We start from the raw sequence: 25,743 nt of genomic DNA on the forward strand, positions 1-25,743 counted from the left end.
TCCTCCCTAATACTGACCGTACATCACTGCAGATGTTTTACGCACCACTCATTTACTCCAAAGAGGCAGAAGAGCCTCCGAGCAGATTGTTCAGTGATGCATAATCCCCCAAAAGAAAAGGTAGAAGAAAGAAAACATTGTGCTCAGTGTTTGATCTAAATTGAATCTGAACTGACTCACTGCTGAGACCAACTTGTCTGTGCTGTATAACATGGCACAGTGGTGACAGGTATTGTGTTGATTCAATATCAGGTGACGATCAATCCCTGTTGATTGATCACCACCTGATATTTTCTCCCAATTTGGATTGCTCAGAGCACAATAGTCTGTGTTGTTGCTAACTCTACTGTTGACCTTCAGAGTGTGCTGGACATGTACTACACAGGGAATTCCTGCAATTCCCTACAGTTACAGTTGTTATTGTGCAGGTGCCTGACCAACGGCTACAGCCCTTTTCCCACTGGACAAAACCCACTAACACCCACCAACATCTGACTTTTGTATTTAGTAAGAAAGGTTATAGCTGACGTGTCATTTATCAGCTGGCCGGCCCAACAGACCTATCAGAATCTGTTTTGCCAGCCACACCCCCCGCCGTTGGATGGTCTGTGGAGGAGGGAATCCTATGTGTGCGAGAGAGTGTATGCCCCCTTGTCCTGGTTGATGGTGCCGCTCGCCCGCTATTAGCCACAGAGGGGCCAGAGACCTTTAACGAGCCACCACAAAATACTCTCTGCCCCCGTCCGAGCAGCACTCAAACATCATTCAAAACTAGTTAGCACCGAGTCTGAAAGAGTGACTGAATAAGTCACAGATGTGAAAAAGTAACCAAAAAAGTAACCACTATAACATTTTCCATGGCCTCCCTGCTGCTCTCTGCTGTCTATTAACCTGTTTTCAGCCCGTCTGTGACGTTGAACGCAACATACCAGAAAAAAAGAAAAACAAACAGACAAACAAAAAAAAAACAACAGAAAGGCATACTTGTTTGCTACTGGTCTACCAGCAATGGGAATGCCGTCTATCACCTATTTTGAATTTGAGGCAACAAGTTTGAATTCCCACACCGCCTGACCACAAAAACAAATGGCTATATTTGCTCTGGAGATGAACACAACAGGGAATCAAATACTAATGCAACCACAGAGTAAAGGGATATAATTCAGACAGAGCAACAGAATAATAAACTTCACTCAGGTCTAACCTTTAACTTAAAATTCAACTTCAGGTGGCCTGGAACTGTTTGTACAGCTGACAAAGCAATTAAGCTGGATTCAGCCTTGCCAACCCCTTTAAAAGCTCGGTGTCCAAATCTTGTTCAGCTTGCTGTTTTCTCCTGGTTTCAGTCTTAACGCTAAGCTCACCATTTGCTGTAGCTCAATATTTGACACAAAGACGTGAAAAGATTAAAGTCAGATTAAAGTGAAAATAGACAACTTTTTGTGTTAACTTATCCTTATAAAGTAAATTTCGATTGCACAGTGTAATAGCTAGATAATAATGACACCATCTGCGTTTAAATTGGTTCCCTGTAAGACTTTCACTATGCACTTCTCTCTGCCCCTGGGTATAATCTTCCAAGAAAATTAAGCTCAAAGGAAGTACTTCAACCATGGTGCAACCAAAACAAGAAGAGGATTGTGCTTTTGTTTTTCCCCAATAGTTATCAGTAGCTTTTCCCAGTTACCAGTGTATCAGTGTAAATTCTTTACTTTTCCCAGTTGCAGAAATAGTGGATGGCCAATCTAAGTATCTGTGGAAACTGAGGTAGTTGCTAGGCTTTGAGGAAAATGTCCACTTTCAATCTTTTTCTAGATTTTTTGTTATGGTGTATGTTTCTAAACGTTTCTTTATGCAATAGATATGAAAGTACATGATATCCAATGTAAAGTATGTGTGAATGGTTTCTCTTTGCCCACAGAAAGAAAGCCCTATTCAACCAGCAGGGAAGCACCCTGCCCTTGTTAGCAATCAGCTCTTCAAAAGATGCTTTTCACGCTGGACCTTTCAGAATAGATAACAAGGGCACATCAACAGTCTGTTGGCGAAATAACAAGAAAGTCCAACTATCGACAGGTGTTACGACCCAAGATACATGGCTGACTGAGAGAGGTCTAGTGTTGTGTGAAATAGAGAGGAGGAGAGATGTTTACCGCCATGCTGAGCATAAAATGACTGCCTTGCTTTCCCCTCTAATACTTCATCCTTCTATCTCTGTTCTCTTTTGTTTCATGATGGAGCCATTCCTCTTGTCTCTGCTGGGGAGTAATTACTCATCTATTTTGCATTAGCTAAAGCCCTGCATGCCTGCAGAGCCAACAATATAAGAATCCTCTTTAAGACTCAGGGTGGTGGGTACAATATCTCTACTGTTAGACACACACACTTCAGATGTACATGTACATCTGCACACTGATTACACACACATGCATGAATGCATACAGTACATGCATACCGTAACACAAGGGGCCAAGCCTTTAGGGACTCTTGATAAATTGACATTGAGCTGATGTCAGCCAACTCAACCTTCCATACGGTTCTCGCTCCAAACATACAAACACACTCCACGCACAGTTGGGTTTCAAATTCATCCAAGTCAACAGGACATGCCGGCAGCTCATCGTAATACAGCCTCTGCAATCAGGATATTGATTCCCCGAAACTTGTATCACACATCAGTGGAGCGTGAAACATGTTGCATGATCCTGATGAGCATGGATTGGATTTAATATCCAAACATACAGGAAAAGCTCTGTAGCAACGACACCAATCACAGGCTTAGATCTCCTGGGTTTCCTTACAGTGATGATACCAAGCAGAGTGTTTACCAGAATGGAAATGTGTGTGTGTTCCTTGTCACCATGGTTCACTGCCTGTACATCCACGTGGAGACAAGAGAAGCCTAACACACATGCCTGCCTCAGAGGGAATAGACACAAGTGACCTGTGCTGAACGGCTCACTGCTCTCGCACTTCCTAATTTTTACTCTCCACTGCCTTCTCTCCCTGTGAGGAGATTTACAGAGCGACAGAATATTTGAACTCCGTCGGATATTTTTCTGCAACTTTTGGAACATCCCCAATGAATAATCAGAATTTCACATTATGTGAAAACAAAACTAAAAAGTTAATTATAATATCATCCAGCCTAATCCCAGTTCAGACAAGCCTCACGAAATTGGCTTTCATTCGGCGTGACAGCCACAAAACTGTGAAATGGGCCAACAAATGACAGCAGACAACTTGTGGTGAGTCAATCCAATCTAAAACTCTTTGTAACAGTGAGAAATAGAAATGCAAAAATACTGTTGGAGCAAAATGAAATGGGGAATCAGATAATATAAGGGGCGGTTATGCAATTTTCTTTGGCAAACTGAAACCCTTTAATGGGTACATCATAGCTCAGACACTGTTTAAAGGGGCCAACTGTTCATTCAGGTTCTGCATGTGTTGCTGCTGTTTATTGTGCTCGTTGCCTCCATGGTTTTGCACTGCATCTCTCCAAAATCATTTGTCAATGAAACAGTGTTGGCAGTACTGTAAAGTCTTTGTCTTTTGATATTGTGTAGGTGTTAAATAACACGGCTCATCCTTCTATATTTATTCCAAACAAACCACTGGTGCTGCTGCCAGAAATGGAAAAGCCTTCACTTCCTGTGCACCAGACGAACCTTGTAAAGGCACACCAGACGCTGAGTGTTTATCACAGCAATTGTAAAAGCCTCATATCATAAACTGTGGGTACAGGACTAATCACTTTAAAGTACCTAACTATTAAGTCGCAACGTGGCACAAAATAAATACGTACATCTTTTTCATAGCAGCCATTTGACTTGTCATAGTGGGAAGAGGACAGATAATACTAATTACGTTAATGATTGCTCTGTTCTGTTAAAGTCTCTAAATAAACCATGACAGTGTGACAGTCAGACATCATGAAAAATACAGGACCCTGAAACTGTAGCAGCGAAATGGATTTCTGACATTATTAACTGTAGTATATACACTTGTTCTCTTTATACTGTGACGTGTAAAAATGTATTACCTGAAGAAGGGCTGTTAACGTATACATATAAATTATGTTTTATTGTTTGCAATGATATAATCTATCCTCTTAATGGGAATATAGAGTGCCCCAGGAATGAGTCCTACAACCCAGAAATGAGCTAGCATTTTTCCGCTACCGGTTTCCTCATCTCAAAGTCAATGGGGATTTTGAATGAGTCTTTGGTTAGATGGCTGATATAAGGTCTGTGGTTAACACAAAGTTAAGAGACTTTCATGTTTTGTTCTACAACATGAAAGCATAAATACCCCATTTTTGAATTTTAAAGCTTTTATATGTCTTTAAAAATGCTGTTGCTACTAAATGGGTAAATGAGACTACAAAACATCATTACGCCGGACACGTCTTTACAGCCTCATTGGGGTGTCGACGTTATGGTGTAGTTTGTTTGTAGCCTAACATTAGCTTTTTACTTTAAGCGTTTTCATTTAGGCTTCAAAATGAACAAAAATGTTCATTTATAAAGATTAGCTTACTATACAAAAAGTGTAAGTATCATGAACGTTTGCTAGCCACAGAGCTTATTTTCTGCAACAATCCAAAATTCAGTGAAAAAAATCCCACAGGCTAACTTCAACGTCGGCCTACAAAAAAAAATGTCATCCTTGGAGCACTCTATAGGCCTACTACATTTTTATTAAGTCAATACAACTGCATTAATCTTTTTTTTGATATTAAACAGTTAAAAGTTATACAATATCAGTTAGCTAAAGAAAAACAACACTTTACTTACTGGCTAGCAGATGTAGCATTAGCAGCATGCTGTCATGCTGACATTTTAGCTAACATTTACCTTTCTTTGTCACTTAGCAGACAAAGAGCGACATTAGCATTCATTTGGAGTCATATTTCTGGCCACCTGATGAATGTAAACCCAAAATACAGTCTGAGAAACTTTTTGGGGTCTTTAGCTGTGAAATGTCTGACATTTTTTACTAGCTAGTCGCTAATTTCTTTGTGAAGCTCAAAGTGGCTAACGACTAAGTTGGGTGAGTTAGCTACTAATAGCAAACATTTTATGTTAAGAAGAGTCATTGAGGTCAAGTTAATATGAAAAGGCACACTTACATACCAAAAGGAGTAACCCAGCAGATATTATGGAGTGATAACAACACAGGTAGCACCAGCGACAATACTATGGACCTTTTTCACAGCAGTCACTTTGACTTGTCGTAGTATAAAAAGCACAGGTGAAATTGATAACATTAACGATGGCTCAAGTCCATTAAGTGTGCCAGAAAACTATTCTAGTGAGCCAGCTGGCACAATACCAGGACCTCCCCTAATTGGAATGCAGCCACCATTAATGTTATTAAATGCACCTGTGCTTTTCATTCTATGATGTCAAAATGTCTGCTGTGAAAAAGGTCAATGTTAACCTTGTCAGTACACGAGAAAATACAAGATTAGCACCTTAACCCTGGTGCAATTTTGTGTGGTAACACAGTGTAAAATGAATGGGAGAGGGGTAGCAGAATATTGTGGCACAGATTTACCCCTAACATCACCATGAAATAAAATACACATGGATAACAGCTATGAATAGGAAAAACTGGACACCAGGATCAGCTGGTTGCAGCTAACATTGCCAGAAAGCTGTTTAGTAACTTATGAAATGGCTCACTTAAATCAAGTTCAACATTAGCATGCACAACTTAACCTGCCAAGTCTCGATTAAATGTGATTAAATCAAGCCCTTGCACAAAGTAATGCTGGACAGCTTTGGGGCAACGTTAGCTAGCTAAACATGTCTGCAACTGACTTGACTCAACAACACAGAACAACATAAAGGCATCTCAAATTTCCACTTCAAAGATTCGTTAGCTGATGTTACTTACCTGAAATGAAACATGTACTGCAATGCGATTATCTAATCCTGGTTTCCAGTTCTTCCTTTTCACAGCTGTTATCCACCCTTATTTTTGCGCATCATTACCAACCATGTTCAAATAGTATCATCATTGGTGCTGCCTGTGTTTTGCCCACCAGCAACTATGTGTTGTTTCAGTGTGGGTCAATCACCCTTTTGATGATCGGTTCGCCGTGACCATCCACTGCTTTACTAGCAATGTTTTTGTGTGATGACAACAGTGCTTTTGTCCATCAGTACTATGCGCGTTTGTTAACACACAGGTTGCTCCTATCTTGTCAATTTTTTTGTATGAATACTTATTTGTCTGTCATACTTTATGTTAGTTGCAAGGCTCAGGTTCCAGAGTATGCTAGAGTCTTCTTTACCGCATTGATGAGAAGAGTCCATATGAACACCCGTGCATGTAAGTACTATTCATGATCTAGTAAGTGGAAATTTTCTGAAAGCTCAGACCTTTTGGTAGAAATGGTGGAGGCCATGAACGTTCTTTTTTTGGTAGTATAATAGTCAATTAATATATCGTAATTTTAGTTTAATGGAGTTTTTTTTCTCCTAATTTTATGATATGTCTGAGGAAAATACTCTGAACAGCCTCATCTTTGTCCTCTGTAATTACGCCTTCGCATTTTCTCCATTTTGATATCTTACTCGGTGGCTTCTAGACAGTGACAGTAGCGTCCATGCTGCTGTTGCCTACCAGCGCTTGGCATAGTGGTTAAGCATAATTTAACCGCTATGCCAAGCACACTGTGTGCACTACTTTCCATGTCATAATCACAACTTCATTAGTTGCATTTGAAGGCAGCATGTGTCCAGAATCACATTCCTAGTTTTCTAGTGCACTATTTCTGCCATTTTGAGTGTCCCAATTCTTCTTAGCCACAGAAAATACCATTGTTAAACAAAAACAAAGTGCTGTCTATAGCATGTACACTGCTTTTTGATATTAATATTAATCTTATAATGAAGTGACTGGCTAAAATGATGTCAAGCCTAAACCTAATCCAGGTTTCAGGACATCCCCACAATAACCTACAGGTGATGTCTTAATTTATGATCTATGATTTTGACAACAGCCTGCCGCTGGCCAGAAGCAGAGGCTTATCACTTTTTCATTTTAGATACACCACATCTGAAATTTGGTTTCATTTTCCCGTACAAGTTTACTTTTATGCCAATGAAGAAAAAGAAGTAGTGGGATACACACTTGTGTCTTTAGCCTGCTGCCAGTCTAATCTTCTCTCCCACTCTGGTCTCCCTGCAGTAACAGCTGGACGGGATTCCTGCTGTATGTGAGCTACTGGCATTCCTCCTCCCATGTACCACCGACTTCCATCTCTCTCATCTTTATCTTGCTCTTATCTTTTTCTCCCACTGCCTCCCTCTCTCTCCCAGGGTATCAGTCCACTGTTACTGTGATTATGTCTCCCGCAGTATCTCGCTGTGAGCACGGCTGTGGTGTGAGTGTGTGTGAATAATGAATAATGGTACATTTGCGTGTGTGCATGCTCATGTGTATACGGTATATAATTTTCCATGTGCTTGCTTATAATAACTTTGATTGTATTGCGTGTGTGTGTGTGTGTGTGTGTGTGTGTGTGTGTGAGTAACTATGCGCTAGTGTGTGTCTATCTCTCACACACAATTACACTGTATGGACACACATAAAGCATTCAGACAGCTTCTTTCTCTCTCCCTCCATGTGTATCCAGGCTTGCGTGAACCTCTCAGCCTAAACAGTGACACCACACACCAGCTTAACAGCCCCCCCTGCGCATGTATGTGTGTGCGTGTGTGTGTGAGCGCCAATGTAACTTCTCACATTGCCTGAGAACAAGTGTAAACACACGTGTCCACCAGGCACACACAGACATCAGCAAGCACAGGGAGCTTTATTGCGTGTTATCAATGCGTCAAGCGAGTGCCAACATTACACGCCCTCTCATCACCTCCTGAACGGAGCCTTTATGTTCTAAGTGCACTTAATCACTAATGCTGAGTGCACTTAAAACACTCCCTAATGACTTGACGCAGCTCACTCCAAATCCTCAAGTGTCAAAGCAGCTATTAGATACAGTGTGGTGCCCGAGTGTGACGAACAATGCAGATCTGCAGATCAGAAACATTCCTGCACATGATTCAAATATTGCCATGTGTTTCTGCACACAAGCACAGACGGATGTGGTTAAATAATCAGCCAGTCTATGCAGGGGGGACTTGTTGGCAGGAGGTCTGTCTTTCAAGAGGGATGAAGTGTACAGCAAGTATCCACCCTGCTTAAGTGCCCTGTAGCAAAAGCCTGGTGTGTGTGCTGCAGCTGACCCTGACCTCTGATCTCAACAGACAGTGTGAGCAGGAGTTGATTTCTTAATACAATGTCATCTCATGGAATTTCTGCAGAGGGATTTCCACAAGGAGATCCATGTTTGTTATTGATCTGTTTTAGAGCTGGAACAATTACTTAAATGATAAATTGATCAACAAGAAAAAAAACTACAACTACTACGATAATCAACTAATTGTTTAAGCCATTTACCAAATAAAATCCCAGTGTTTCCCATACATTCATTTATCTGTGGCGGTGCGCCACGAATAAATGATCTCCGCCACATATAGATTTTTCTGCTTTTAGCGCTACCTGGGCAAACAAGTCCAAAAGTGGTCCAAACAACTCTAACTCATCATGTTTCAATTTCAATTTCAATTTTATTTATAAAGCCCAATATCACAAATCACAATTTGCCTCACAGGGCTTTACAGCATACGACATCCCTCTGTCCTTGTGACCCTCACAGCGGATAAGGAAAAACTTCCCAAAAAAAACCCTTTAACGGGGGAAAAAAAACGGTAGAAACCTCAGAAAGAGCAACTGAGGAGGGATCCCTCTTCCAGGACGGCCAGACGTGCAATAGATGTCGTACAGAACAGATCAGCATAACAAATTAACAGTAATCCACATGACACAATGAGACAGAAAGAGAGAGAGAGAGAGAGAGAGAGACAGAGACGCAGGTAATGACAGTAGCTTACAACAACATTATTGAAAGTAATAATATTATAGTTATAGTTCTGGCTACTGCGGTACAATGTGTTGAAGGTATGTATTAATATCTGGCAGTATACATGTGTGACAATAATCATATGTGTATAATAACAGTAGAAGTATGACTAATGACTAATGATGGCAGCAGCAGCAGGAGGCATCTGGCAGGACCACGGCAACAGCACAACCACACACGTCACACTGTCCAGGCACCGCTGCGATATGAGTTAATCTGAGAGACAGTGGAGCACAAAGGCTCCGGAGAAGAAGCCGAGTTAGTGACATCCAGAATGGCCGAGTTAGCAAGATGCAGTAATAGAATACGAGAGAGAGAGAGAGAGAGAGAGAGAGAGAGAGAGAGAAGGAGAGAAGGTGCCCGGTGTATTATAGGGGGGTCCTCCGGCAGACTAGGCCTAAGTCAGCCTAACTAGGGGCTGGTACAGGGCAAGCCTGCGCCAGCCCTAACTATAAGCTTTATCAAAGAGGAAAGTCTTAAGTCTAGTCTTAAATGTGAAGACGGTGTCTGCCTCCCGGACCGTAACAGGAAGATGATTCCACAGGAGAGGAGCCTGATAGCTGAAGGCTCTGGCTTCTGATCTACTTTTGGAGACTTTAGGGACCACGAGTAACCCTGCGTTCTCAGAGCGCAGAGTTCTGTTATATTATGTTATATTAGCTGTTTTATTAGCCTGTGTCTGTATTAACATAGGTGGAAGCTCAATATGTGCAGAGACATTAACTCACGCTGTTAGTAGTGTTAACTGCAGTGCGAGTCCCGTAGCAGCTCGCCACCCTGTTAATCAATTACAGCGGCTCCACTGGCAACGGGAGCGGCACGACAACCCCCGTCTGCCGCGCGACAACTCTCTATTTTACGCAGCTCTTCTATTTTTGTCGCGCTACGCTCCCCTACGCGACTCTCCAGCAAATAAAAACTATATGAAATAGTATGCTAAACGAGCACAGTGTGTTTTTAAATGAGTAAACCATTATCAGAGGTGATATGTGATGATTTTTTCCATGCATTTACCCATGTTTATCTGTGACATTGTGTAAATGTCCGTGGCGGACATTTGATAGCGAGTAGATGACAAACAGTACAGTAAACTTGTAGATAACTCAAATATATGTAATAACTTAGGTGGAAAATGCTTTAACATTTCATGCAGCCTACATGCAGCCTCTCGGCTCGGCAAACAGTAAACAACCCCGCTGGCCTCTCTACGTGTCGCTTCCGTACGCAGTCAGTGGAGCCCAAATGAATACGCCGCGACGCTACGCTGACGTGACGTAGGTTTGCAGCCGGTGGAGCCCGGCCGTGTGGTTCTGCTCGTTAGTAATTAACTCTGATGTTGGATGTTCACTTCTTCACACAGATGAGTATTGAAAAATATTTTTAATACCCCCCCCCCCCTCCCAGGACCACACCACCACGAATAGATTCCTGTCCTGTGGGAAACACTGAAATCCCAAATATTTCAGGCCAAGAAATTCTCAAATTGGGTTCTTTTCTTTGTCTATGGCAAAGTGAATAGCCTATTTTTAGCTTTTGAGGTTTTTACAAAGTAATTAACTTTGTTACAAAAAACATTTCAATAACTTGGCAGGTCAACATGGCTATAGTTGGTTGCTAAGGTCAAGAATGCCTAAGAATGTTTTACATCGTGTTTTAAAAGAATAAATGCATGTGAAATATTCAAGTGACCACATCATTCACTAATGAATTCGTAGATGCAAAATAATAAGTAGACAGGCTACCGCCTATTCAGATGACACCTATTCAGTCCAATGGAGTTGCTCGCGTAGTCCATCCATCCATCCATCCATCCATCCATCCATTTTCATCCGCTTATCCGGGGCCAGGTCACGGGTGCAGCAGGCAAAGCAAAGCGTCCCAGACATCCCTCTCCCCAGCAACTCTTTCCAGCTCCTCCTGGGGGACCCGAAGGCGTTCCCAGGCCAGATGAGATGTGTAATCCCTCCAGCGGGTTCTGGGTCTGCCCCGGGGCCTCCTACCAGTGGGATGTGCCCGGGACACCTCCAGCGGGAGGCACCCAGGAGCACTCGCATTTGTGAATAAAAATAGGTGTGTGCGAACTGTAAAAAATACTTAGGGGCACATGTGCGCATTAAAAAAAATCAGCCGAAGCAGCCTATATTTTTGTCAGTAAAAAAACAGCCTATGATAATCTAACCGCAAATGTTGGAGGAACTCCAGCCGCCTTCCCTCTTCCCCGTGCGACACGGTTATGGGCGGTTTTCCAAGCCACTGTCGGCACAATGAATATAAGTCCCACTGTCGGCAGGGTGGAAATAAGTCAAAGTGTGGTGGAGGCAGGGATGGTTTTTGCTATGGGCAATGAGGGCAACCGCCCAGGGCGCAATCTATGTGAGGGAAAAAAAAAAAAAGTTTTCTAGACTACCGCTCATTTCCATGTCAAGTTAGTGGAGTGGGCACTGGGGCGCCCCTATTATCACGTTTCAACCAGCAGCAGGAGTGATGGTTCGCCCAGGGCGTAAAACTAGCCAGGACTGTCTCTGGGCAAAGGAGACGGACCGGGTTAAGCGGCGAACCTCCGGGGAAGCCCTCTCCCCTCTCCCCGCAGTGAGGGACCATTCTCCAAGCTACCACTGCTGGGCAGCGAGGAAATAAGTCAAAGTGTGGAGGAGACGGACCGTGTTTGGCGGCAGACCTCCGGGGAAGCCTGCTCCGTTCTCCCCGCAGTTAGGGACCGTTCTCCACGGCCAGGCTGTCGGCTGGGTGGGAATAAGTCAAAGTGTGGTGGAGAAGAGGGACCGGGAAAAGCGGCGGACCTCCGGGGAGGCCTGCTCCGTTCTCCCCGCAGTTAGGGACCGTTCGCCACAGTACCACTGCTGGGCAGGGTGGAAATAAGTCCTGCAGAGTTTCAGAGGACCTGGAGAATGTATCTACTATCTTAAAACATAGTTATAACATTATATAAGATAATCATATTGCAAAGATAATATATATAAGATAATAACATTAAAGACAAAATTAAATTGCAATACTTCTTCAAAACTTGATGATTTTACCTTTCTGTACATTTTGTATACAAATTCATTAAATAATTTTGCTTGTAAATGTCTATTTGCATCATGTTTATTACGGAAAACACATTATTTGATCAATTTACATTGTGCCCCTAAAGTTCTTTGTGCGCTCCTTACTTTTTCAACTTAGGAGAACATGTGCTCCTTGGGAAAAAAGTTAGCGTCAAGTGCTGCCCAGGAGGCATCCTGATCATTTGCCCGAACCACCTCAACTGACCCCTTTTGACATGAAGGAGCAGCGGCTCTACTCTGAGCTCCCTCCAGCTGTCCAAGCTCCTCACCATATCTCTAAGGCTGAGCCCAGCCACCCCAATGGAGGAAACTCTGAGTTAACGTTACTGTAATTAGCATCAAGCTAGCAAATGATGGTACATCCTCAGGGTCGGACATAAAGTAATAACATTAACAAATAGCGGCGGGGCTTTTACTCACCACAACTGCAGAGGCTCCCAGCTTCATTTGAAACAAACTGCATTATAGATGGTCCGTTATTTATTAATCCCTCTGTGTGTTTATGTATTTACTTTTTATCCGCTCCGTTGTCTTTGTAAAGTTAACACATCGCACCGTCATTTCAAACTCAACTTGTTTCAAATTAAAAGCCCCTTATAACCTCGGCTGAGAGAATTGCTGAGGTTTCTAAATAGGCTTTTATTCTGAAACATTTGTTAGAACTTCCTGTGGAAGATACAGTAGCTTGACAGTTTAAAGGTGCTTCTAATGTAGCTCCTGCCATCCGCTGACGCTTTTAGGTGACTACAACAACATGTCGGCTGGCACATGAACACACACAGTGACTCAAATAATAGTGAAAGTAATAAAAACAGGACAAGAAAAACACGATGACATCACACACGCCGTGAAAGACGACCAGGGATAATTGGTGAGTACCAGCGTGTAGCGTGTACCAGGCATAATGCAAGTCCTGAGTCTGAAATATGTCTGTCAGCGAGTCCTACTCCACCTATTTAGACTCCACCGTAGACAATGGCAGCATTTCTCTGACCACGTAGCGAGCCACAAGCTCCGTGGCTTCTTTCAGACTGATAGGTTTAACGTTATCTCCGTTATTAGAACCAAATGACAGCCGTTGCTGTTTCGGAGCTGAAGGACCAGCGTTCTAAAAGTAACGGAAGTAACTGATGTCTTGTATGAAAATGTACTTAAGTATTTGATTACTCAAACAGCAAACTAACACGTTAGGTTACTCGTTACTGCAAAAAGTAATCAAAGTACTCTAACGTGTTACTTTGTAACGCATTATACCCAACTCTGCTATTGACTAGGCTATATATAAAGATAGATGAAATGACAGCCCCCTTAAAGAAGAAATTCAGAACATTTTGGTCGCCCCTGGTGGTTGGCTGCAGCACAGGCCACAAACCCCACCCCCTCCATATTAGCGGACAGGACATGGGCCAAACTATGTTAAAATATTCATTTTTCTGATGTTTGGTGTTGTGTCTCTTTGAGCTAATTTGGTGTTATTTTTGGTCATTTTGTGTCTTTTTGTCGTTTATTTGTCCCCTTTCTTCTCATTTTATGTCTCACTACAGTTCCTTTGCATTTCTTTGTGGTCATTATGAATCTCTTCCTGGTCAGTGCATGTTAATTTGAGTGACACTTTGCAGGTTAGGGACAACCCCCCCCCCCCGACACTCTGGGCATCTGGGCCTGTGCCCGGTAGACCCATTCAGTAATCCTTCCATGGCTGTGATTGACTTGTGATTGAGTAGCATGGGTGGAAACTTGACTCTTGGCTCCACTCTCCGATTAACTGTGGAGACTCTGGCTGCAAATAACATCACCACTGCAAGATGGCAGCACCCGTGTCAGGGATATTTTGGCTTCGTTTATGTGCAGTAGGAGGAAGTGATGACACGTCATCCATTTTTACAGTCTATGGTCATTAGAGGGAACAAATACAGATGAACAGATGGCATTATTGGTTGTCTGTAGATCAGTCATAAGCCATTCATGAGGAAAAAAATGAAGTTGCTAAGTTGTGAAAATCTTTTTGGGTAGTGTATTTTCTTTCTGTTTGGTAATAATGCTGTTAGAAATGTTGGTAATCCATTCATATTTGATTAAGAAGTTATAAATCCTCAGCAGCACTTTCCCAGAAGGTAGGTGGTCAGTGGTAAACAGTGTCTCTCAGAACATAACTAATGAAGCCTGAATCCAGAAGTAATCTCTCTCCACTATGACTGCTGTGTCCGTCCCTGCACTTAACTAAAGGGCATCTCAACAGATAGAAAGTTGTAAATATGAATGTTTATATTCTTCTTGGCCAAAACAGGTGCCATCAATTCTGTGAAAACATTTCCCTGCAACCTCCCTGGAAAAATAAATCTCAGCCACTATGTATGCTAATTCTGCCTGTCACAAGTCTGAATGCTATTATCGCAGGGGTCAGATGCTTTCATCACACACGCACAAACACACACAGGTGCACTGCACAGGCAGGCAGACAGCCATACATGCCGGTGGGTGCCTCATGTGGTGCGGAGAATAGGGCAGGCTGACTGTAATCTGCCATTCAGTTGAGATCCACTCCTCACAGGTGGAGGGAGATAAAATTGTGAGTGGAACTTTTCAGCTCAATCACGACCATTCAGAGCAGACAGGGTAAACGCGTGCAGACACAAGATCTGACAGTTCCTCATCCTGGGGGCCCATGCCAGGCTGACGTAGGGGTGAACCTGTATGTGTGTGTGGTTTCCAATCAGGCCTGAAAGCTCCTACAGCAGTTCCATGTAGCAGCAGCACTGCGACTCCACACAAATGTCAGTAGCTCTATCTCAGCAAGGAATTTAAATCCATGCCTTCTGTCTGCCAACTCCTCTCCCTCCTTCTTTCTCTCTTTCTTCCTCTCTCTGTGTTTCTTTCTGTAACCCAGCGTTGCCATTGTATTGGCAATGATTTAATTCGCTTTCCACAGACATCGTTTTGTACTGTAGCTGCGAGGGACGGTGGAAGGTTAAGTGTGCGCTGTAGCATTCAGAGCACAATGTGTTCCATTGAAATTTCTCCTTCAGGAAAAAAAGAGACATTCTTTAACATTAGAGCTGCTACATTATAGCCAGAGTTTGACATTTCTTTGAAACTACTCCATCGGCTAAATCATCACTTATCCCTTATTTTTTCACTCTTATATGGAGTGCTCTCTGATTTTCTCTTCTGTACCTCATCTGCGGTCTGTTCAGGTCTGGGTATCAACTGGGAGAAAGTGTTAGAAGGGAGATATATCACAAATAGGTAGTACTATATTTTCTCCTCACTATTCGATAGACACATACATTAAGGTGTTAGCGGAGCCTGAGAGATACAGTTTAGCAGATCACTGATATACTGGTATCTGCATTTATGTTGGCTGATAAGTAAAAGATATGCAATTTAGACATAGTTTTGCCAGTTTTTACAGAGGATCTTCTGGGGGGCAAGCATGAATACACACCGATCAGCCAAAACATTAACACCACTAACAGGTGAGGTGAAGAACACTGATTGTTTTGTTACAGTGCAATGTTCTTCTGGAAAAGCTTGGGTACTGGCATTCATGTGGATGCCACTTGACATGCATCACCCATCCAAACACCATTACAGGCCAAGTACAGCCCCCCTACTGGCAACAGCACTCCCTGATGGAAGTGTGCCCCCCAGGCAGGACATGCACCACAAACACTGCTCAGGAATGGCACAAGGGACGTGACTAAGAGCTCAAAGTGTCAATTTGGCCTCCAAATTCCCCAGATCCCAATCCAATCGAACATCCATTGGGCATTCCGGTAACTTACCTCACAAGCCACAGGACTCAAAGGATCCGTCAACAACGCCTTGGTGCCAGACAACCCAGGACACCCCCAGAGGTCCTGTATCCAGGCCTCGACAGGTCAGAGTCTCCACTGTAGACCTGACTTGGCTCTGATCTGTCGAGACCTGGACTAAGGACCTCCAGGGCACCTGTTTGTCCCACAAATGCTTGATCAGATCGGGATCTGGGGAATTTGAAAGCTAGGTCGATGCCTTGAGCTCTTTGTCACATTCTTTGGACCATTCCTGAGCAGTTTTTGTGGTGTGGCATGGTGTACTGCCTTGCTGAGCAATCAGCTGTTGCAATCAGTTTTTAGGTGGGTGGAGTGCGTATAGGGGCATCCACATGAATGTGAGGACCAAAGGTTTCCCTGCAGAACATTGCATTGTAATGAAATGATCAATGTTATTCACTTCATTTGTCAGTGATTTTAATGTTTTGGCTGATCGGTGTATGTAACGGCAACAACTGAATGGCAAAGACAATATACTCAAAACAACAAATGTCAACTGCTGGGAGCTCATGTTAAAAAGGAATCACCAAAGTCATTAGGATTTATTGTCTGGGGATCATGAATGTGTGTACAAATTTCCATTAAATGTTGTCCCACCTGACAGTCAGACATCCCTAGAGCTGTGCCACTAATATAGCTGAAAATAGGATGTCCGTGGTTGACTTTAAAAAACTCAAATTGAGCCTCTTACACAACTTAAACTTGAAACTTGGGGAGCACTCAGAAAGTACAGACATCCACCATGGCCAAATCTCACAACGTCACCCCCACCCATGGTGGCGGGACAGCATCATCACTGAAGTGTGCTGCCCGCCCTCTGGCATTAACACTGTCAGCTCTGTCAGCACTGTTGGTGTTGTTTGCATGGCACTGCTAGCTGCGACCATTTCGGCTCAGCCACTTCCATATTTGCTTGTGACATCCGAAGACAGCATATGTATTGTAAATTTAACAAGCAAAAAATAATTGGTTCATTTGCCTCGTGATTCAGATCAGCTCCAAGATTTGATGAGATCTTCCTTGGCCTGTGCTACACACTACCACCAAGTTTCATTAAAACCAGGCCAGTAGTTTTTTCATAATCAAGCTGACAAACAGATGCACAACTGGCGCCAAAACCATGACCTCCTTTGCAGAGGTAATACTAATCCAAATCGATTTAATGATTACTTTCAATATCATCCAACAATGCAATGTAATTAAACTGAAAACCAGTGAATTTAAAGCAACTTCTGAGTATCATTAAAATGACTTGTAAATAATGCCTCGGGGTAACCTTTCAACAGTGCTGACACATAAAGCGTGAATCATCCTACACTCTACCCTGCAGCTACACAGTGGCCTGTGACCATTACAGTAGCCATTAGCTGTGTCAGGAGATGAGAGCTCATTTAGCCTGCATCAGAGAGGAGAGTTATGAAGGGCCCGACAGAGCTCCCTCATTAGCACTTAAGCTAGCATGGCTATGTTAAGCATAGGCATGATCTAAGAGGTTGGGCACAGACTGAAAGAATCATATCACTTTTCTGTGTTATTAGCCTACAAAAGAAATACATTTCTGATTAGTAACAGATAACATTATCAAATGTTCATGTTTGTTTGTTGGCGTAGTTTTTTTAACCATCTTACCACTCAACAATTAAGTCAGATGCCACCAGCTGTAGACTTTACACCAAGTCATTTTTTTCAAGTATTTTGCAGCAGTGAATCACACATCATGCAATCACTTTTTGTGCAATGTTAGTAACTATTTCTAATTAATGGTTACTGCTAGACTTGGACTGGCCATCGGCAATTCTGGTAAACGCCAGATGGGCCAGCTCACCTTGTGGGCTGCAAGGTCACCACCAGCAATGTGGGAAAACAAATGTAAGGGTGGAATAAAACTGCCGGCCTTGGCCTGTTTGTTGGAACAGCCCATCTGACTTGGAATTACACACATTGTTACCGATGATGATGCAGTACAACGCAAAATTGGAGGAGGAAAGAGTAATGTTGCTCTGGAAAGATGAGTAGCAGCAGGCTGATCCATCTAATAACAGGGGCAAGAAGAGAAGGCTGCTGCTCAGGATGAGCTCCACCAGAGCCCAGAAGGCATCCACCTCCCTGCAGCACATACTCTCCACAGCTGAGGAGATGGGCTGGCAGTTCCCACACAAGCACCTATCATACAAAAATTATCAGGAAATCTTCGTATATCTCTCTCTCTCCCTCTCTCCCCTGCGGACGTCAATACACCGTAATGCAGAGTTATAACACGCATAGCAAGATACGTCTGATACAAGCTGATATTTGCGCATTAGTTTCTGTTAAGTAACTGGGTAAGCCATTAGCTGTGTGTTAGACTGGGTAACTACTGGGTAAGTAGCATTAGTTATCTAATACTGGCAGACCTATTGGTAGCTTTATTATAACCTAATACGTGATGGCAAACTTAATGTTGTGATGTGAACACAGTGTTAGACATCGTTAGCTGTCGTTAGCTAACGCTGGTCGCTCACCAAGACACCTGCCCAGTTCTCCACTGGTTCTCCTCACACCCCAGCTCTATTTCTCTCCTGTGGCCGTTATTTCTCCTAACCCTGATCTGTTCCTGGTCTCTTGGACGCCTAGCAGGCTAATAATTATAAGCATGTGGGCCGTCATATGCATATGAATGTACATTTTCAACCTCTTCAGTCTCAAAACTAGTACTGGGATCCATGTTCTGGGATCCTTACGCTACGTTGCTTCCGGTTAGTGGGTTTGTAGATGCGGAAGCAAAATTCTCTCACAAAAACGACCACAAAAGTCACTGTAGTGTGTATATGTTTTTTTTTTGTTTGTTTGTTTTAATCAAGTTTCTACATCATTTTCCTATACATTTATTCACCATGGTCTCCAACCTTCAAGTTGGGCTTTAAAGATCACACCGTTTCGTATTTCCATTTGCAGTATTATATTTGGCTGTATGTCTCTGTTCTGGGGCTTCTGCCTTTCCTCAGGCCTTCACAGAAAGCCTCTTCTACACACCTACTTGGAAATCCTAAAGCGGAGAGAGAACACCTCTCTGCCCTTCCATGTGCAAACAAGGAAAGCCTGAGCAAAGGGAGCAAACCTCTCTGCCCTTCCATGTGCAAACAAGGAAAGTCGGAGGCAGAGAGAGCAAATCCTCCCCACCCTTTCATGTGCCTACAAGGAAAGCCTAAGTTGGGGAGAACAGCAGCAAAGACCTCCGGGAACAGAACAGTGCAGCATCAATGACAAACAGAAATGACACTGATAAGTCAGACACAGCATGAAAAGGAGGAGCTGGGGTGGAGGTGGGTTGCAAAGTGGCTTGCAGAAGAAGCAGCAACAGTAGGCAGGCCAGAGCAGTTTAAATAGGGCGCCCTGAATGAGATTCGCCAATTGGTTGCATAGAACGAAATTTTTTGAGGGAAACTTTTTAAACTTTGTGAAAGGTTTACGTCAGTTTTGCAATGCCTTGATATAAATTCAGCAAAGGAAATACATTAGATCATTTTTTTTGTCATCATTGTGTCAGTTTGTCCCCACCTGCAGATAAAGTCAGCAGTAACTGATAAAGTCAGTTATTTCTTAACTTTTCATTTCTTACCATTATTACTTTCCTCTTAATGCAGTTCTGTTGAATAATATATCTCTTAGAGCTCATCCCTCAGTAAATCCTACAGCTGTCTTGCTACTCATTCTTTATACATAAAAACAACAATTTGTATCATCATAATAGGATGATGACATGATTATAATTAAAAGTGCTATCGTTTGCTATCAAAACGAATTTTAAAATCAGATATTGAGGAAAATATTTAACTTGAGGTGGTTGTAAAGTCAAATCAAACTCTTGTTAAAAAAAAGACAAGAAAAAAACGATGAGAAGTCAGGAGGGATCGAGGCAACAGCATGTCAAGAGTGTGAGAGAAATAAAGAGACATGCGAGGATGTAAATAGACAGAAAAGCGGAGAGTCAGTATGTTCCAGACAGTGTGAGACGGATCGAAGACAAACAAGAGCATGCCAGTGTGTAGTTTATCCGCCTTTACGATCTCTTAACATATCAGTGCGGTGAGTGATGGCGAGATTGAAATGGAGGAAGCGGGGAATTAATAAGAATGCATTTAACCTCTAGGCTGTGCATTCATCTGCGCTCCAGAGAGGAGACCCACTGAATTAAATCACATCTCATATCCACAAGCGGAGAGATGGAAGGAGTCGACAGGCTCGGGCTGCCCAGCAACAGCAGCCTCAAACTCTTCGCTCCTCATGTTTCTTTTTTTTTTTTCTTTTCATCTGAAACCATCCTTTTCATAGAATGTATATTTCATTTTCTCATTGCCGCTCCTTTCCCTCCTTACCTTTCATTCTGTCTCCTTTCTTTTCCTGTACTTCCTCTACTCTCAAAAGTAATGGTAAATTTCATAAAAGAAAATTATGTGTATGCATCCATTTATTTTTTTTAGAGAAAATGGAAGTATGATTACTTAAACAGATGCTTCAGATCGGTAAATATCCTACCCAGCAAACTGACTTTCACATCAGAAAGCATATACTCGGAATAGAGCTGTATTTTTTAAAATGACAGATAACTCGGTTTGGAATGAAACTGCTCTATTTCACTGAGTCAGTGGACAAGAAAATAAGAGGACTTTGTTCTGATTCAATCTATTTGGAACCACTTTGCAAGCACATTATCCCTTCACTGCAGAAGATGTACGGTGCCAGATAACACAGTTCTGTTCTGCTGCACCTCAGTTCGCTTCATTCCCTCAGCCAATGCAGAAAAAATATGGGATTTCTATCCTCTGTGTTTTACAACAAGAACAACAATGCAGCCTCCATTAGTGTTTGTTAGGTTAAAGGAGGGCCATAAATTAATGGAAACGCCTCCACACAATGTTGTTGTTTATTTTCCATCGGAGATAATGCAAATGGAGGGAGCTGCAAAGGCCAGATATGATGGAAAATATTGTTTTAGTCGCTCTCCCTCTCTGGGACTCTATCAAAGGCAGTGGTTTAGAAAATTGTACCTGTACCTCTCAGAGTTCCTGCTCCCCGTCATCTGTTTTTCGCTGTGTTTGAATAATCTGCCGTACAGACTGTGGTGGTTTTTGCCTTGCTGTAATGTCTGATATTTTCCAGCCATTGCTCTGCATTTCTTGTCTGCATCTACAAGTGTCACATCTACTGTATGAGTGTGAATGTTGTTTTTGTAATGTGTGTTTGTGTTTTCTTATTCTTCATGCTCATCCTACCAGAAGGCTCTCCAGTGAGTTTTCTTTGTCTTATTGAATAAAGATCAAAGCAGATAAATAAAAGCTGGTGATAAATGTGTCTTACTGTCATGTCTCTGTGTTGTTTCTTTCAACAGGACATCTCAAGCACCATTTCAATCAACAGTTAAATCACATTTTCCAATAAGGAGTTCAAGGTCCAGCTATACTACTGTAGCAGATGACTCAAACTACTGACTACTGACTACTGACTACTGAGAAGCATTTTCTAAACAAAGGTGTGGTTAAAGTGCCATAAGGAAGATCCACCATTTACACTGAAACAAAAGGGGACAACAAATGCTGCCCCAGAGTGTGATTTTCGATTGTATGCTGCCACTCTAGAAGCAAAATCGGCGTGATGTGTAGCTCAACAGCACCAGCAACACCCAGGTCCTATCTTGGCATCTCCCCATTTTACATAGATGTCGATTTGGGTCTGTAACTACAGGGTTTCCCAAACATTAATTTATTTTATGGCACCCTGCCACAATATTAGCATTTGCTGCCACAGATTGATTTTTTATTTTTAGAGATAGACTGTTCATTCGGAGCTTATTCAGAGCACTACAGTCTTGGAGCGCAGAGCAGACTCTGTGAACAGACAGCAGGGTTTCCTGCACATTCATTAATTTGTGGCAACCCCCCTCCATGATCAAAACATCTGTAGCCACATTTGATTGGTTATTTTTGGAGCTGGATGGTTCATTAGGTGCACTGTTGGAATATATGTACCATTTGGTTATTCAGAGCACCATGTTCTAGGAGCGCTGAGCGTACTCTGGGCAAAGATAGAACAGCAGAACACTCGGAACAGGGAAAGTGAAACTTAACTGTTCATTTTTCTTGGCCTAGAAGTTTGCTTTCCCTCACAGACAGCTGCTCCTCTCATCAACTGATCTGATCTGATCAGCTCTGATCAGATCGACTAATCAATTATCCACCCAGCGACTCAAAATAACTCAAACTGCTGCTGAGGAAAAAACAACACTCATAAAGAGTACCACCTGCGCTGTGTTCATGTACCTGCAAAAATCTCAGGATTTAGAGAGGGGACACAGACTGATACACAAGGACACACTGCAGGGCTCGACAGTGCGAGCGTTTCACTCACATTTGCGACTAAAAATAGGTGTGTGCGAACTGTAAAAAATATTTAGGGGCACATGTGCACATAAAAAAATCAGCCAAAGCAGCCTATATTTTTGTCAATAAAAAAATATGATAATCTAATCGCAAATGTTAGAGGAACTCCAGCAGCCTTCCCTCTTCTCTCTTCCCTGTGTGACACGGTTAAGAGCCACACCGTCCGCGGAAGCGCCGTGAATAGCCTCGAAGCGCTAAGAAGTGAAGCCAGTTTCCTTTCGGTGCCCGTGTTAACCGATTGTGTCATCCACACCGGCCGCGCTGCGCAGCTACACCGCCGGCCCTGCAGCGATCATTTTGGCGTCTGGTCTATTTTCTGCACGAGCCGCGAGCGAATGTGTCAAGCTGGGTAGTTACCCATGATGGAAAAACAGCCCCAAATGTGACGGAGACAACAGCTGGGAGCAGAACCGCTTGTCGACCAGCGTGGAGAGATGCGCGTCTGATGTGAACGAAGTGCTCTGGCTCGCGGGAGAATTTCGGTGCGCTGCGCTTCGCAGGCAGGGCAGGCCCTGGCGTTATGGGCGGTTTTCCAAGCTACTGTCGGCACAATGAATATAACGGCCGGGCTCCACCGGGCACGTCAGCGGCACAACACGTCTGCAGCGCGAGTCCCGTAGCAGCTCGCCCCCCTGTTAATCAATTACAGCAGCTCCACCGGCAACAGAAGTGGCGCGACAACCCCCGTCAGTCACGCGACAACTCTCTATTTTACACGGCTCTTCTATTTTTGTCGTGCTACGCTTCCCTACGTGACCCTCCAGCAGATAAAAACTACATGAAATTGGGTGCTAAACGAGCACAATGTGTTTTTAAATGAATAAACCATTATCAGAGGTGATATGTGATGATTTTTTCCATGCATTTACCCATGTTTATCCGTGACATTGTGTAAATGTCCGTGGCGGACATTTGAAAGCAAGTAGATGACAAACAGTACAGTAAACTTGTAGATAACTCAAATATATGTAATAACTTAGGTGGAAAATGCTTTAACATTTCTTTCAGCCTACATGCAGCCTCTCGTCTCGGTGGTAAACAACCCCGCTGGCTTCTCTACGTGTCGCTTCCGTACGCAGCCAGTGGAGCCCCAATGAATACGCCGCAACGCTATGTTGACGTGACGCTTACATTTGCAGCCAGTGGAGCCCGGCCATTAAGTCCCACTGTCAGCAGCGTGGAAATAAGTCAAAGTGTGGAGGAGACAGACCGGGTAAAGCGGCGGACCTCCGGGGAGGCCTGCTCCGTTCTCCCCGCAGTTAGGGACTGTTCGCCGCAGTACCGCTGCTGGGCAGGGTGGAAATAAGTCCTGCAGAGTTTCAGAGGACCTGGAGAATGTTTTAGGATAGTAATAACATTATATAAGATAATCATATTGCAAAGATAATATATATAAGATAATAACATTAAAGACAAAATTAAATTGCAATACTTTTTCAAAACTTGATGATTTTACCTTTCTGTACATTTTGTATACAAGTTCATTAAATAATTTTGCTTGTAAATGTCTATTTGCATCACGTTTATTACGGAAAACACATTATTTGATCAATTTACATTGTGCCCCCAAAGTTCTTTGTGTGCTCCTTACTTTTTCAACTTAGGAGAACATGTGCTCCTTGGGAAAAAAGTTAGCGTCAAGCCCTGACACTGGCAAAAAAAAAAGATAACAAAAAAAGACGGAAAGTCAGCCCCGCCCCTCATCAGCTAACGCCAACTACCTTTAATGACACCGGCTGTGTTCCAATGGAAACCTCGCACCCTGCGGTCCAGCGCTAGGCCTAAAAGTTTGTTTTCACTTGTCTCTGCAGCAGCTGCTCCTCTAATCCACTGATCTGATTTTATCAGCTCTGATCGATCCAACCACAAACTAATCGACTGATCAATCATCCATCCCTGCAACTAAAACTCAACAAGTTGCTGCTGAAGAGGAGAAAAAAAACCTCATGAGGAGGTCAGCCTTTGCTGCATTCCTGGACCTACACCTCAAAAAATCAAACTTCAGAGGAGAAACAGAATGATGACAGAGAAACACACACAAAAACAAAACAGAAAGTTTGCTCATCCCCATTTTTTTTCTTTCTCTCTATTTACGTTTCCACAGAATGGTGAGGTGCAACATTACCATCTCGAGCAGGCTGTATATATGGGGCAATGGTGAGAACTGAGACTCAATATTGTTCAACAGTCTCTCCTGGAAGACATTTACAGTGATGCACCAGCCACACTTTCTGTGAGTGATGTGTGTAAGAGCATTGATACACACATAGGTATACTGATTCCTGGACATAATGGACTCAAGCATTCTTTGCCTTGGCCTCAACTTTATCAGGACACCTTGTTATGTGTTATCACTTACATATTGGAACTCCTTTAGGTACATTTCAAAATCTCTCAAACATTTTGAGAGATAAAAATTGCATTCTGCTCTTGCTCTGCTTGAATTTTCTACGTTAAACAAACACATGCAATCCGTAAGATACGAAGCTGTAAAGTGTCTTACCTGCAGGATCTTGCCCCTCTCAGAGTCGCATTTGATGTCCTCACAGGGATGAAACATGCCCAGTGTCACACAGTTCATCAGGATCACCAACATGGATGCTCGTTCGAACCATGTAGAGAGCAGTAGTTAAGGAATATAGATGATAGATTGTGATCCAAAGACAAGAGTCAGGAGCTTACAGTTAATGACAAGCACAAAATACATCTCTATACTCTCTCCAGTGACCTCATTATCCCATTCAAATGTATAAACTCTGACAAAGTGATGCACGCTTATCTCTTTCACTCCAATTCACTACCAAAAACTGCTTTTGAGAGGAAAAATGAGCCACAGAGGAATATGGGAGGTGGAAAATCCCACCTGTGGTTGTTCTGAGTGGCAGTCATTGTTCCCTCTTCACCCTGTTACCCAAAGATCTGTTTGCAAGGCGTGTTGAAGAATGCAAGTCCTTAGTGAAGGTGCTGGTTGGGCACCATAAAGAGATTGTGTGAGGCAAAAAAAAAAGAGAAGAGAAGCAGATGCTAAGAGACTGGGAGGCTGACTGAGAGGAGAATGAAGTATCAGGCTGCAGAGTTGGTGTACGTGAAGACATCCTGATGCATAGCACATAAATTTTATTGACCACAGGGTCGAAGTGGGCTTTCCTAATGTGGTTAGGTTAAATGCCAGGCAGGGCTATGTGACACCAATCAATGATGAGATCAAACACAGATAAGGCTGCTTCTGCTACAGTATGTGCTATCAGATAATGTGGGTTGCATGCATACACACAAACACACGCCCACATATATTATATATTGCTATTGCATCCACAGACAGCACCCTGCATCCAGCCTGGTTAACAGTGTTAGACAGAATAGACTGTTTGTCATCCAGTGTGTGTGTGTGTGTGTGTGTGTGTGTGTGTGCGCGCGAGCTAAAAGGAAAACAGTGCTTTTCATCT

The 25,743-nt window shown here is 42.9% G+C and overlaps 1 protein-coding gene across 12 annotated transcripts in view; it reads right to left on the minus strand.

Moving 5' to 3' along the window:
* The window catches only part of cacna1g (calcium channel, voltage-dependent, T type, alpha 1G subunit), a 213,037-nt gene extending 188,130 nt beyond the window's left edge, over positions 1–24,907 (minus strand). For all 12 annotated transcript variants that reach the window (XM_049562754.1, XM_049562752.1, XM_049562757.1 and 9 more), the window contains exon 1: positions 24,801–24,907. In XM_049562754.1, coding sequence (XP_049418711.1) covers positions 24,801–24,893 — 93 coding nt within the window. In that variant the 5' untranslated portion in view covers positions 24,894–24,907. The remainder of the gene's footprint in view (positions 1–24,800) is intronic.
* Between the last annotated feature and the right edge of the window lie 836 nt (positions 24,908–25,743).

This window comes from Epinephelus fuscoguttatus, linkage group LG20 (assembly GCF_011397635.1).
Source record: "Epinephelus fuscoguttatus linkage group LG20, E.fuscoguttatus.final_Chr_v1".
Lineage (NCBI taxonomy): Eukaryota > Metazoa > Chordata > Actinopteri > Perciformes > Serranidae > Epinephelus > Epinephelus fuscoguttatus.